This window comes from Streptopelia decaocto, assembly GCF_964273445.1.
Source record: "Streptopelia decaocto genome assembly, chromosome: 8".
Classification (NCBI taxonomy): domain Eukaryota; kingdom Metazoa; phylum Chordata; class Aves; order Columbiformes; family Columbidae; genus Streptopelia; species Streptopelia decaocto.
In genome coordinates this window covers 18,180,884-18,193,081 of record NC_138662.1, presented here as the reverse complement: position 1 = coordinate 18,193,081, position 12,198 = coordinate 18,180,884, and the positions used below count along the sequence as shown (strand labels likewise).

The 12,198-nt window shown below is 43.3% G+C and overlaps 1 protein-coding gene across 16 annotated transcripts in view; it reads left to right on the top strand.

The window, feature by feature from the left end:
* Nucleotides 1-12,198, top strand: part of SLC6A6 (solute carrier family 6 member 6) — a 116,219-nt gene that overhangs the window by 87,006 nt on the left and 17,015 nt on the right. For all 16 annotated transcript variants that reach the window (XM_082060254.1, XM_082060250.1, XM_082060245.1 and 13 more), the window contains 4 exons: nucleotides 4,715-4,847; nucleotides 8,139-8,273; nucleotides 9,995-10,098; nucleotides 10,212-10,336. In XM_082060254.1, coding sequence (XP_081916380.1) covers nucleotides 4,715-4,847; nucleotides 8,139-8,273; nucleotides 9,995-10,098; nucleotides 10,212-10,336 — 497 coding nt within the window. The remainder of the gene's footprint in view (nucleotides 1-4,714; nucleotides 4,848-8,138; nucleotides 8,274-9,994; nucleotides 10,099-10,211; nucleotides 10,337-12,198) is intronic.

Below are 12,198 nucleotides of genomic sequence, written 5' to 3'. Positions count from 1 at the left end.
ATACAAAGGGCAGGCTGGATCTTGGACGAGCAGTTTGTCAAGAGGCACCGGTGACTGGTGCGAGAGACGGGGTGCAGGCTGCAAGAGCAGCTGTTTTCACCGCGCCATGAGCCCCGCGTTTCCTCCTTGAGCCACAGATCCATTCCCAGGTGACTTTCTCCCTTATAAATAAAGAGGGAGTTGGAAACATCTGTTAAATTATACCTTGGGGTACTTTAGGGAAGCTTGGAGGCAAATTGCGGTGGAAGAGGAAGCAACTTTCACTCCTGTGGACTGTCCCACAATAACTTTGGGACTGAGGGCCTTGAATCCAAATGAGTGGCTGGCTCGGTAGGATGTTCCAAGGTCTCCGCAAGGCCTCCTAAAGAAGCAGGGGTCCACAGTGCTGCCCCAGAAATATTCTCCCAGCTCTGTGTTCATCTTTAATTTTGTGCAGTAATTTCGCTCACAGGTCCTCTTGTACCTGACGGCCACCATGGGCTTAGGAGCCTCCTGATATGGCCATGGGCTTGCCCTACTGCCCCAGAAGCTTCTGCTCCTGTAGCACACAGATTAATGGGCCAGGTTGTCTCCCTGGGACCCTAAGTGGCACATCCACTTCAACAGGCTGAAGATACCACAGCGGAAGGAGATAGGGCGGGGAGTTGGAAAAGGGATTGTGAAAGAAAGAGTGTGGGGGTTCCAGGACCAAAAAGGGTGCCAGAGCTTCCCATGGGCTATGACATGGTAGGTATGTGGTGCAGAGCCTTCTGGCCGGGCAGGCTGTCCATAGGTTGGGGGAATGATAGGACCGTATTTGGGTTGGAGCTTCTAGTTAAGTTTCCTCTAAAGTAAATCAAGTTTCTATCCTCAGAACTCCTCTGGAAGCTGAACCAAAGAATCCTGTAGGCACAGCCTGACAGGTTTAGGCAGGCTGGAGGAGAAATCCTCAGTCCTCACAGCGCTTTCCCCTTCCCATACTGTTTCTGTAGCTCAGCCGGAGCAAAGGTTGCTCAGCGATTAGCGCTTGTGGAGGCAGCTCTCCTTGCGCTTCGCTACCACTTTAGCTTTTGTCCTCAAATAACAGCTCTAAACATCACAAACTGAACTCTTCCCTGGAGTCGTGCTAGGGAGGAGTTTGGCTCCATAGTACTGCTCATGCAGACATACTGTCCATAGCTCGCTGTTGCATCATGAGCAAAACTGCCCTTAGCAGAGCAAGCTGCCTCCAGGACTTGTGGCACTTACAGAAGTATTAAAAATAGCTGTTCTCTCCACATAAATAACTATTGGTATCTTAAAGTAAGGACAGAGATCACGCAGCACTGTTGTAGTTAAAGTCATGTAGCTTTTACGTGGCACAAGTATTTAATATCCCCAGTTTTCTCCCAGCCATGCTACTATTCTTCACAGTTCTGAAATGAAAAATAATTTCAACAAGTTTCAGGTACTTTGCCATTGCAGGCAGTGCCAGCTACCGCGTCAAAAAGACAGGTCAATAAATAGTCTTTAACTGAAGACATCCATCTGCTTTGTGGCACAGTTAATTCCAGTTCAATTCAGGGGTTTGTGAGTATTTGGTTTCTGAAACCCAGTGCCATTTTTGTTGTAGGATATTTATGTAGTGTCCTTACCAATATTGCTTTATAAAACGCTGCCCAGATATAATTGAGCACATTGATGCATTAACCTCTTCATGTTGAATAACGTGTGTCCTTCGCAGCCTGGCCTGACATTTCGGTTCATTTGAATTAATGTTCGGTGCAAATCACATGCTTGCTTGAGCAGCAGTAAAAGGGGTTTAAGCAAATCTGGCTTTGCATCAGGAGACTTACCTCTTGGTATCACATGCTTCAGGTCTTATTTCTGAAGATTTTATTTTAAAGTCCAAAACCTTCAAGGCTTACACATGTACAGAAGGGATAAGTGTTATGGGGTAATTATGATTGAACAAAACCTCTGATTGTGTGGCGCTGGCCAAGTGTTTATAAACATTTGGTAATCAGCAGACTTTATTTGTCCAAATCCCAAGAAGGGCCGTCACATGCTAGTGGTGTGTAATCCCGAAGGGAGCAACACAGAACTAAACAATATCTGGGGCAGCTGTCTCTGCCTTCCAGGGCAAATTGAGAGTTTTAGAAATTGTTTTATATTCTTCTTATCATAGTCTTCTGGTCCATACTGCTTCGGCACTGGTTATTCTTGTCCATCCGACATGAAAGGGTGCATCGCCTTTCCTGGTATGAAAGGTCCTTTCTGCATTCAGTTGATTAACGAGCTGGAATATCCTTCAAGGATTGCATAACTCTCCTCATGTTATTTTTGTTTATGCTCTAGAGCCAGTTACAGCTCCTGTGGCATTTCCATATTGCACACCACTAAAACAAACTAATGTATGACCAAGGTTTAAGAACACGTGTTTACAGCAAACTCAGCCCCAGCCTGTTGTCCCATCGATTATATATGAGTGACAGTTACTGACAGCATCAAGGCTATAAATTAGAATTAGTAACAACTTCATGCATAAATGGTGTGAAGGTAGTTGAGTGGGCTTGGCTGAATTTAAGCAGCAGTGGGTTGTGTAACAGAACTGAAGAGCTGTTGGCTGAGGCCCCTTCCTGAACTTGAATTTTCAGGGTGTTTTCAGGTTGAGTGCTTCTGCTGCAAAAATATGTTGGGTTAGAATCCATGAAGCAGTTTTAACGCTGAAGCTCCCCTGGTAGTTTTGAGCGGATTCCTTGAGGTAGTGGGTCTTTGTGAGAACAAGCCAGCGCATCATTTCGTACACTTGCTGCCTTACCATCGAAACATAATGTATCTGGCTCTTAATAACCCACTAGAGTGTCCTCCAAAAAAGCTTGAAAGGGTTGATGGGACAAACTCTAGGTGAGATGACCATTTGCTTTTAGTTCCCTAATAAAAAGCAAAGAAAACTTAGCTGAATGCATGTATAGAGCTCCCTCTTCCAAAATATATTTGCAATTAATTATTCACGGCTTCCTGAGAGCGAGCTCTATAGGCTGCCTTTTTAATATGAACTGCCCCTTAGATTGGAAAATTGCCATTTATATGTAGAAGAGCCACATGGTTGCAGCTGAAGTTTGTCATCTTATAAATGTATTTTCTTCTTTTGTATACACACAGCGGGTTTTTCCCTGGTTTCTTGAGGCTCAGGTGAACCAGGACTGCAATTTTGTGCCAAATACTCATTACCGAGGGGTTTCTCGTAGCTGTTGAATAGCTGTGCTGATTAGGGCAGACTTACCCTGTCTGGTGCCATTAGTCCTTTTCCATAACAAAATACACGTTCAGCGAGAAGAAAGCACTTGGTGCGAGAACACATTCACACAGGTAATCTGAGTGAATTTGGCAAACAGAGGCACAAGAACAGGTGGGTGAGGGTTTGAGTCCTATTAAACTGGTCAATCCAGGGGTTTTTTTTCCAAAAACTAAGTGCAAATTTTCCATCGGTGACTTCATGTGCTGTTATTTCCTTGGTAGTAGGAAAAGGAAAGAAAAAAAAAATTAATTCAGGGGGAAAAAAACCCACAGTGTTTTTTCTTGTACTGGATCCAGATACAAAACCGCACACCCCACATGTGTGGTACGGCACCCCAGAACGCTGTGGTTTCTGCTCTCCGCGATGGAGGTGAAGGAAAATGCCTGATTTTTGTAGTTGTCTGAAAACAGAATTTAATGAGTGTTTTTTTTAGGTAGCAAGTTCATTTCTGTAGTCTCAGGGTCAGGCATTTCTGTTGTGACTGAGGTCAAAGTTCTCCTTGACTTAAAAAAATCTTGTAGAAGGTCTTCAGAGTTCAGTTGCTTCGTTTGTGGAGGAGTTTTATCTAAGTGAACAGTAAGAAACAGTTTGTTCTTTCATACGTATTTGACAAATGAAGTAAGTGTCGGGCGCGATAAGGTGTGTCCAGTGTGTGAGGACACAGTATATTGCAGGAAAGTAAAATAAAAAATAGTTTAAAATCAGTATTTGACAATGATTCATGGCAATTACCGAAAGAGAGAAGCCTTAATGAATTTCTTCCCCTGAGGAGCAGAGTATTTTTCTGGTTGAATGTTGCTCCCTTAAGACGCCGTTTAGGAATTTCTTTTTATTTATTAACCTAAGTGACAGAATAAAGTTTACCCAATATCTGGAGTTAGCTAAACAAGACCTTGGTGGCGGCCGTGCTGGGGACGGACAGTGTTTGTGTGGGGGGGCCACAGGGACACCCGATCACGGCTCCAGCCTTCGCCCTGCAAAGCCGCATAGCATGATGTTCCCTGCATCGCTTTTTCCCTTTGGTAATGAATGGAAATGAGGAGAAAGACATGGATGCAGGGCAGTTGCAAGTGTCCGTGATGGAGACACCGTGTGCGACGCTGCCATGTGGCTTCAAAGGCGGGTTTCATGGCAATGCCAGGGTGAGCTGGTCTTGTGTCTTCCAGGGAGCAAACGTGAAAGCCTCAGAGCTTTGTTCACGCTTTCTTATCTCTTCCTGAAGCAGTCACAGGCTGCTAGAAAGAGCTTAAAATGAAATAATGTGCCATATATTGAAAAAAAAGTCCCACAAGCTTAGGGAAGGTGTAGGGCTGCAAAGCTCAGCTTTGCTCCCATAAGCCGCACTGACTTAGCAAGCAGCGTTCGGGGGGCAGGGACATATACGATACCACGCTATACTCGCAGACTGCACAACCAGGCTTCTTCATCTAATTTTGTTTCTTTTCAACTATTCAGGCGCAACGTACTGAGCTTGTCCTCGGGAATTGAACATATTGGTATTATCAAGTGGGATCTAGCACTGTGTCTTCTCCTCGTCTGGGTGATATGTTTCTTCTGCATTTGGAAAGGAGTCAAGTCCACTGGGAAAGTAAGTGCTCTTTTACCTCTTTTCTAATCATTGCAGTTAGCAGATGTTAGGAATACGAAGTAGTGCTGCTTTTAAAGCTATTCACTATGCCCTTGCAAAAATATGTATTTTTTTCACTGAATAAAAGAGGGACTTGGATTCAGCTGACATTAGAAAGTGATTGCCAGTTCCCAAAATGCCCATGAGTCAAGTAGCCGTTACTGGAATGGCATCAAGAGGCAGATACCAGCACGGTTCGAGTGCCACTTCATCTCTCTGGGGACGAGCATCCCGCTGGTCCATGTCATGAGCCTGGAAGGTCTTGGGCTTGCGGCGTGTGGTGCTCTGCGCACCCTGGCCATGCTCTCGCACCGGCCAAGTTCATTCTCAGTGCAGGGGGCTGGATGTTAACATAGCTGTGGTAGGGATGTTTTAAGTCAGTGGAAACTGCTGGATGCACAGCATTTTTGAAATGCTGCTCGCTTACAGAAGAGCTCCGTGTAGACACCGAAGACTAAACTTCATTACTCGTTTAGAAGCGCTGTCATTTACAGAGATCTTGGATAGTTTGTGTTTTTAGTCTCATCGTGTGCTCTTTAGTAGCATGTTTTCCTTTAAAGGATAACAAATCATTCCCGAACCTCATCCTACTCCAGTGCAAGAAACAAATAACAGAAAATCTTGACCAATCACTTAACAACATGAAGCACAATATTATTGCCCCTTGCTTACAGTAGTGATTTTAAATATGGTTTAATGAGAAGAGGCTTTTGAAGCCATTGCACGTGTGTGGCTCTTAGCTTTCAAACCTGTTGGCTGAGGCAGCATTTCAGATGAATCTAACAGAGACTGAGAGGTCTCTAGACACTAAGCTCCGATACATTTCTTGTCAAGTGAGTGGAAGGGAGCAACCCTGTTAGTGTCCCACCTGAGAGAAAGGCCAGAGCAGGAGCCCATCCTTTATCAGCCTCCAGTGAAGCCCAAGAAGAGCGAGCAATTGCAAATGCCTCAAATGCAGAAAAAGCATCATTTAGCAGTTTTATTTTGTTACACGCTGCAGAATCAAGCAGGAGACAAACCTCCATAGGAAGCCAGACCTCATTAGTTCCACAGTTGGCTAAACTACTTGATTTACTGTCTTTTCTCTCTTGCTTTCCCTGATTTTTATCATGGAGCCTCATTAAAATCACGCTGGTAACTTACCCTGGATTCCCGCCAGCTTTGCCCCGTAGAACACCTCCCACACCTCTAAAGCATACGTTGACAAAAATATTTGCTTCTCTTTTCCCTCTGATTGATGTGACCCAGTGAGGCGATTGTGTAAATTTCATTATAAAGGTGAATGCAATAAATCTCCTTCAGCAGCCGAGTCGCAGCACATGTTCCTGCAGTACCTGGTGTCTGCTTGCGAAAGGTTGCGGTAGCTCTGAGAGGTTTTTCCGAGCTCCCCATGGTACACTATTTCCAGCCCTTCTGAAGGTAACAGGTTGAAAACAAGTCTGTTAAAATCGGTTGTCTAAAGATTTGTGTTTGCTGGGCACCCAGCAGAACGGTCTCATTTCTAAGACAAGGCGGTTGGTGGGGATTTGCTGCCTCCTCTCCGCAGCATCGGAGCTCGTGCCGAGTCAAAGCCCGACAAAACCATTGGAAAGTCTCCGGTTGACTCCGTTAACTTTGGGGTCAAACAAAAGTAAACTGTAAACTCTAACGGAGGACTCGAATTATTTGAGAAGTCTAGTTTACTTTAGTGGATGGTTGTTTATAGCACTTCCCTGCTTTCCAACGTGTTAATGGCTCTTTGGAGAGCCGGGGGAAAAAAATAGCCACATAGTTTTTAAATCTCGTAGTAGCGTATTGGACAAATAAACACAAAATCATGAGGAAAAATAATAGTTGTGCTTATGTTTTGGATGTTGTGCTTGATCTTAAAAATTCCTCCAGCATTACGAGAGAATCCGTACCTGCAGTGCGAAGGCCACTTGTGAGTGTTGTTCACTCAGTTCCTGCAAATCTTGCTTGTAAGAAAATTTTGATTTTCTCATAGAAAGCATAGAAATCCCCCTTTTATCCCTCCGGTTTTGGTGAAACTAGGCTCATGTGCCATATATATTGTCAGTGGAAAATATACAGAAAATTCAAGGGGAGAATTAAAAAGCATGTGTATGAAAAGGTTTCCTTGCGTTTTATGGAATCAGTCTGGCTCCATGAATGATTATGGCAATGCAGTCTTTGATTTCTCCTCATTATTCTCAGAGGACGCATTTAAGAAGAAAAATGGTACATCCCACAAGCTTTGCTGTAGTTAAACAAATTCTGGAAAACACCAATATATTTTAAGTCGTGGCAGCAAACTAATTACCTGGGGGGATCATCTGACTCCAGGAAAAACACCCTTTCTTGGAGAGTAGTGATTCTTGATTGCAACACAGCAGTTATATAAAGAATGAGCAAAAGAAAAATGTTAGAGGTCAAAAAGTGTGGGTCTAAAGATAGAACTGTCCAAACGCAAGCTCAATTAACCCTCACACTGGGGATTAAAGCAAAGGGCTCTTTCATCAAACGAATGAGAAGATAACAAGAAGTGGGCTGTTGTTCAAAGAGAGTGGGAATAGAGGTTAAAGATAATGAAGACATATTCTCAAAACGGGATGAATAGATCCTTAGTTTCCAGTAATGATGTTGCTGAACAGGCAGCAAGGGCAAGAATGAAGTTAAGGGACTGGAAATTACCAGCGTTGAGGCTGATGCCAACCTGAAGGGCTTCATGCACTCAAGGCGATGGGAAGGGAGATGCAGGAGCATGGACCGAATTATCCTCATCTCTGACAAAAGTGTGCCGTTGCCTGTAAGAGCAATTTAAGCCCCCCCTCGATGTAAGAGTTTCTGGCTGTCTCAGGGTAGGGCTGGGGAGGGCGCAGCGTTGTTTGCAGATAAGTCTTGCGAAACACTTTGCGGGTTTTGAGTTCAAATAAAGAATGAGGTGCTTCGGGCACCCGCAGCCAGGGGATCTCTCCAGCTGCCCCGGCCAAGGCGATGTCATGTGAGCAGGACAACCAGGGCAAAGGCAGATTTTCTGACCGAAATCATGAGTTGTATAAAATCCTGTGTGTCTCTGCCTGACGTGACCTCTGAATCCACTTTGCCTCAGGCCTAAGCAGTAAGATGGTGAAGACCATTATACTAAAAGTCAGTGCAGAAACACTCAGGTTGGGTCCTTTTTAGGTATGAAGGGGCTTTGAATTCCCATCATTAGATCTCTTGATCCTGGTGCCACAGACTAAACTTACCTATTTTTTTTATTTAAATTGCCAGGTAGTGTACATCACTGCCACATTCCCATTCATCATGCTCCTTGTTCTACTCATCCGTGGCGTGACCCTGCCTGGAGCTGCAGAAGGCATCAAGTTTTACCTTTATCCCGATATCTCACGGTTAGCCGACCCACAGGTACAGAACTGGGACTGGGGAGCGGGACGATTTCCTATGCGAAGGAGAATGGTGGAGGGTGATGGTGGTGATATAATGGCAGATTTTTTTTCCCCACAGTCTTTAGAGATATAAATATAGCATGAACATTAATGCTGGGTTATATTTTCCAGAGATCTGCTTGAGAAGGTCGCTGTTAAATGTGTTAATGCATCTTTCCGTGTGTATGTACGTGTGTGTATGCGTGTGTACTTTTTTTTGTATCAAAGGACTCTGAGGCTGTAGACTCTGTCCCGTTATACAATCTCAACTTTCTTGTTGGTAAGGTAAGGGAGATGCATTTTTTTTAATGAGGATAGTCTTTAGTTTCAAAGCAGAGACACGTGAGCTTCACAGATGGAACAACAAGCGACAACTGTGAGTACCAGTGTCACTTAGTGTCAATAGGAGGAGACTGGGAAAGAAGGGAATGAAATAATAGAAGAAAGAAGACCCGTGGAAAGGTGGAGAAAAATGCTTTCAGTCCTGGCTAGCGGGAGCTCGGCTTGCTCTTTACGTATAGGCTGTGATGAGATTCATGTCTGTGCTCACATGTGACACTCGAGCAGACCAGCATAATTTCTGCAAATGGTGATCACATGAGAAATGAACAAAATTGCAATATCCCCCCCAAAAATAGAAAACAAGGGATTTTTGAAAATAACAAAATGATGGCCACAGCGAGAGGGAATGTCTTTCTTTGCTATTTCTTTCTAACGAGTAGGTGGTTAAGTAGGAAAAGTATAACTGAAAGAAACATTGCAGAAACTTGGTTCGTTCTCTACTCTTGCCCTCTTTGTACAGGACACCCGCTTTATAGGAGGCATTATATTTTACGAATGAATCACCGTTTATGGGACTCTTATCATTTTTATTATCTACTCTTAGCCCTAAGCCCAGTGCTGAGGTGGTGGGAGGGAGGAAGGGACGATCTACATTCTTAATTCTTGCTTACTTAGACTCCTTAGTGTTTCTACTGGCGTTAGCAGAGTTGCATTATCAGGAAGAAGCGAACAGATGGGATTCGGTGGATGCATTTTGATAGCTTTCTATGTATTTTCTAACCGAGAAGTTGATGGTGTACTGTTATTTCACTCTGTATGTTTTTTTAATGTAATCAGGAGAATCATGAGACTGAGATCAGATACGTATCTTATAAAGTGCATTGTATTTTACTTGTTTTTCCCCTACCCCTATCGCTTTTTATCCTGCTTTTGAACAGATACAAAACAAACCAGAAAGCTAGAAAAATAAACCAAATGCACAAATGTGTTTTCTCAAGCTTTTCACATCCTCAGTTTAGTCAGCTGATTGTAACCGAAATGAGTTACCACAGATATAAGCAATGTTATAAATACTTCTGCATTTCCTATTGCTCTGAAACACGTTTATTGTCGCGCCAACAGGAGGGATCAGCTGAGTGACTAAGAAACTAGAAATACTGAGCATCTCTGGGGAGGTGATATGGGAACTGTTGTAGAGATGATGTTCTTGTGGGCTCTGACGCTAACAGTTTTCTTTTCCTATAAAAGCCAAACTTGCAAATGTGATGTTCTCTTTCCCTCTCTCCCCAACCCTTTAGCTATTACCCCCAATGGAAGCAATTATTGTGTTGATTTTTGCATAGTTTGAACTGTGTGTTTGTGTCGAGTGTTGCAATGCAACAGTGCCAGTAATAACAGTCTTTCTGTCTTTCCCTTCAGGTCTGGATAGATGCAGGGACACAAATCTTCTTCTCATATGCAATCTGCTTAGGAGCAATGACTTCCCTGGGGAGCTACAACAAATACAAATACAACTGCTATAGGCAAGTTTCCATCCAAGGGGGTTTAGTGTTTTAGCTAAATGATGTAAATAAAGTAGGGACAATGGGTTAATTTTTTTTTAATTAACTTGCTCCATGACATATGTGTGACTTAGGGACTGTTTGCTGCTGGGATGCCTGAACAGTGGTACCAGTTTTGTGTCTGGCTTCGCAATTTTTTCCGTCCTGGGCTTCATGGCACAAGAGCAAGGGGTGAACATTGCTGATGTGGCAGAGTCAGGTACGATGGTATTTGTGGCAGTGGTGGTGGGCACTGCCGCCCAGCGTGTGAGCAAAGTTCTGCAGACTCAATCAGCTAACATCTAAGCAATAAAAACAGGACAAGGTTTCCCATAATCTCCGGAAAAATAAGCACATTGTTGATTTGGGCTTTCACGTAGAGCAGTGAGGGTTAGCCGGGGTTGTATTGTTTACTCTGTCTTGATTAACAGGGCAGCAAACACATTTCCTAGAATGTGCTAATCCATTAGAGTTGAGATTAGAGTTACAGTAACCACTCCATTATCTAGGGTCATTGATTCAACAATTTATTCCATCCTTCTTTTCAGACTACCTTTATTTTCATGCAAATAGCCAGTGTTTATGTATATTTTCATACCTTAGTTTTGCTTGCTCACAGCGGAGAGCTGCAGTGGGAGCGTTACCTTGGCCTTTTGCAGGGACATACACGCAGACATTCCCAAATCTCCCTGAAATCCAAGAGAAGTTGGAGAACTCCATCTCCTTGGTTCTGTGGACCATTTCATCCACGTGAACTCCAGCTGTTGCAATCCTGTATGTGCCGTCTGTAGCTTCAGGGTGAGGTTGTCAGGCCCACGAGAAGCCCGTTTTGAAACTGGCTGCACACTTAGATTCCTCCCTTGGTTCAGAAACGTTCTTCCCATTAACGTCCAGCTGCACACTTGCAGCTGAAGGAGGCTGAACCCTCAGAGCAGGTGAATGTTTCTCAGACAAAACAGAAGACATTTTTTGCCCCGTGCATGTCTTGTCCGTGAGGGCAGGTATAACCATGTGTTCTCATGTAGAACCGATTAGATGGGAATTACCGTTCAAAAATAATGAGTCAGGCCTCAACCGCCAAGAGGCTTAAAGCTAATCAGATTCAAGTAATAACAATGTCACCTGACTGCACTTTTGTCATTTCCTTCTGATTTTTTTTTCTTTCTGAGCAATTTTAATTCACCCACATAGTATTTGACAGCTTTCCTCTGCTTTCCTCTGCAAACAGGCTATTGAAATGCAAAAGTCAATAAGTCTTCTGATCACATGGCTCTGGAATTAAGTCTTTAAGAAAAATATCTCACTTCACAAGGGCTAATGACAAACTAATGGCATTGGTGGCACCGCTGGATTCTTGGGTGGCTGCAAATGGCACACCTCTCGCAAGTGTAATTAGTTAACAGTCTTGGCCAGAATGCTTATTTTGATCAGAGGTTGATTGCTTTGCTTGAAAACAGGAAGCAAGGGAATAATCCTATTGAATGAATCATAAATAGCCCCTTTTTTTTAATATGTAGGTGGATCAATTCCAAGAGTAGCATTTTTAAGTATTTCCACATGAGGTTTTTATCTGGTCAACATTTATTCTAATTTTTATTATTAAATCTGTGTGAAACAGGCAGCTATATCCCTGTTGCTTTACATTTTTAGAATTAAACCATTTTCTAGTCACGTTGGATTTTAAGTAATTTTAAAATGCAAATTAACTAACAAACTTAGTGTCTACATAGCATTTTTTCATCAAACAGCTCAAAAAGCATTTTTTTAAAGGAGGGATTTTTTTATCTTGCTATAGGGACAAGAAGGGCGCTGATTAGCTTCCAAACTCAGTTTTCAGTGTCTTGCATATTTTGCTGTTGATTCCTTCAGGTTTTCTACTTTATTTAAATTCAGCCCCAGTTGCTAATAGCCAGAGACTTCAACCATCTCACTGTTCAGTGGGTTGCCCGTCATCACCGCCTGTCCTAAGGGATATTTTTGCATGGCAGTAAACATTACCCAAATTATCCGAACCACTCCCCATGGGTTTCCTCGCTGCCTTTCTCAGCAGAGATTGAGTGCAGAGCCACCAGAGACCATTTG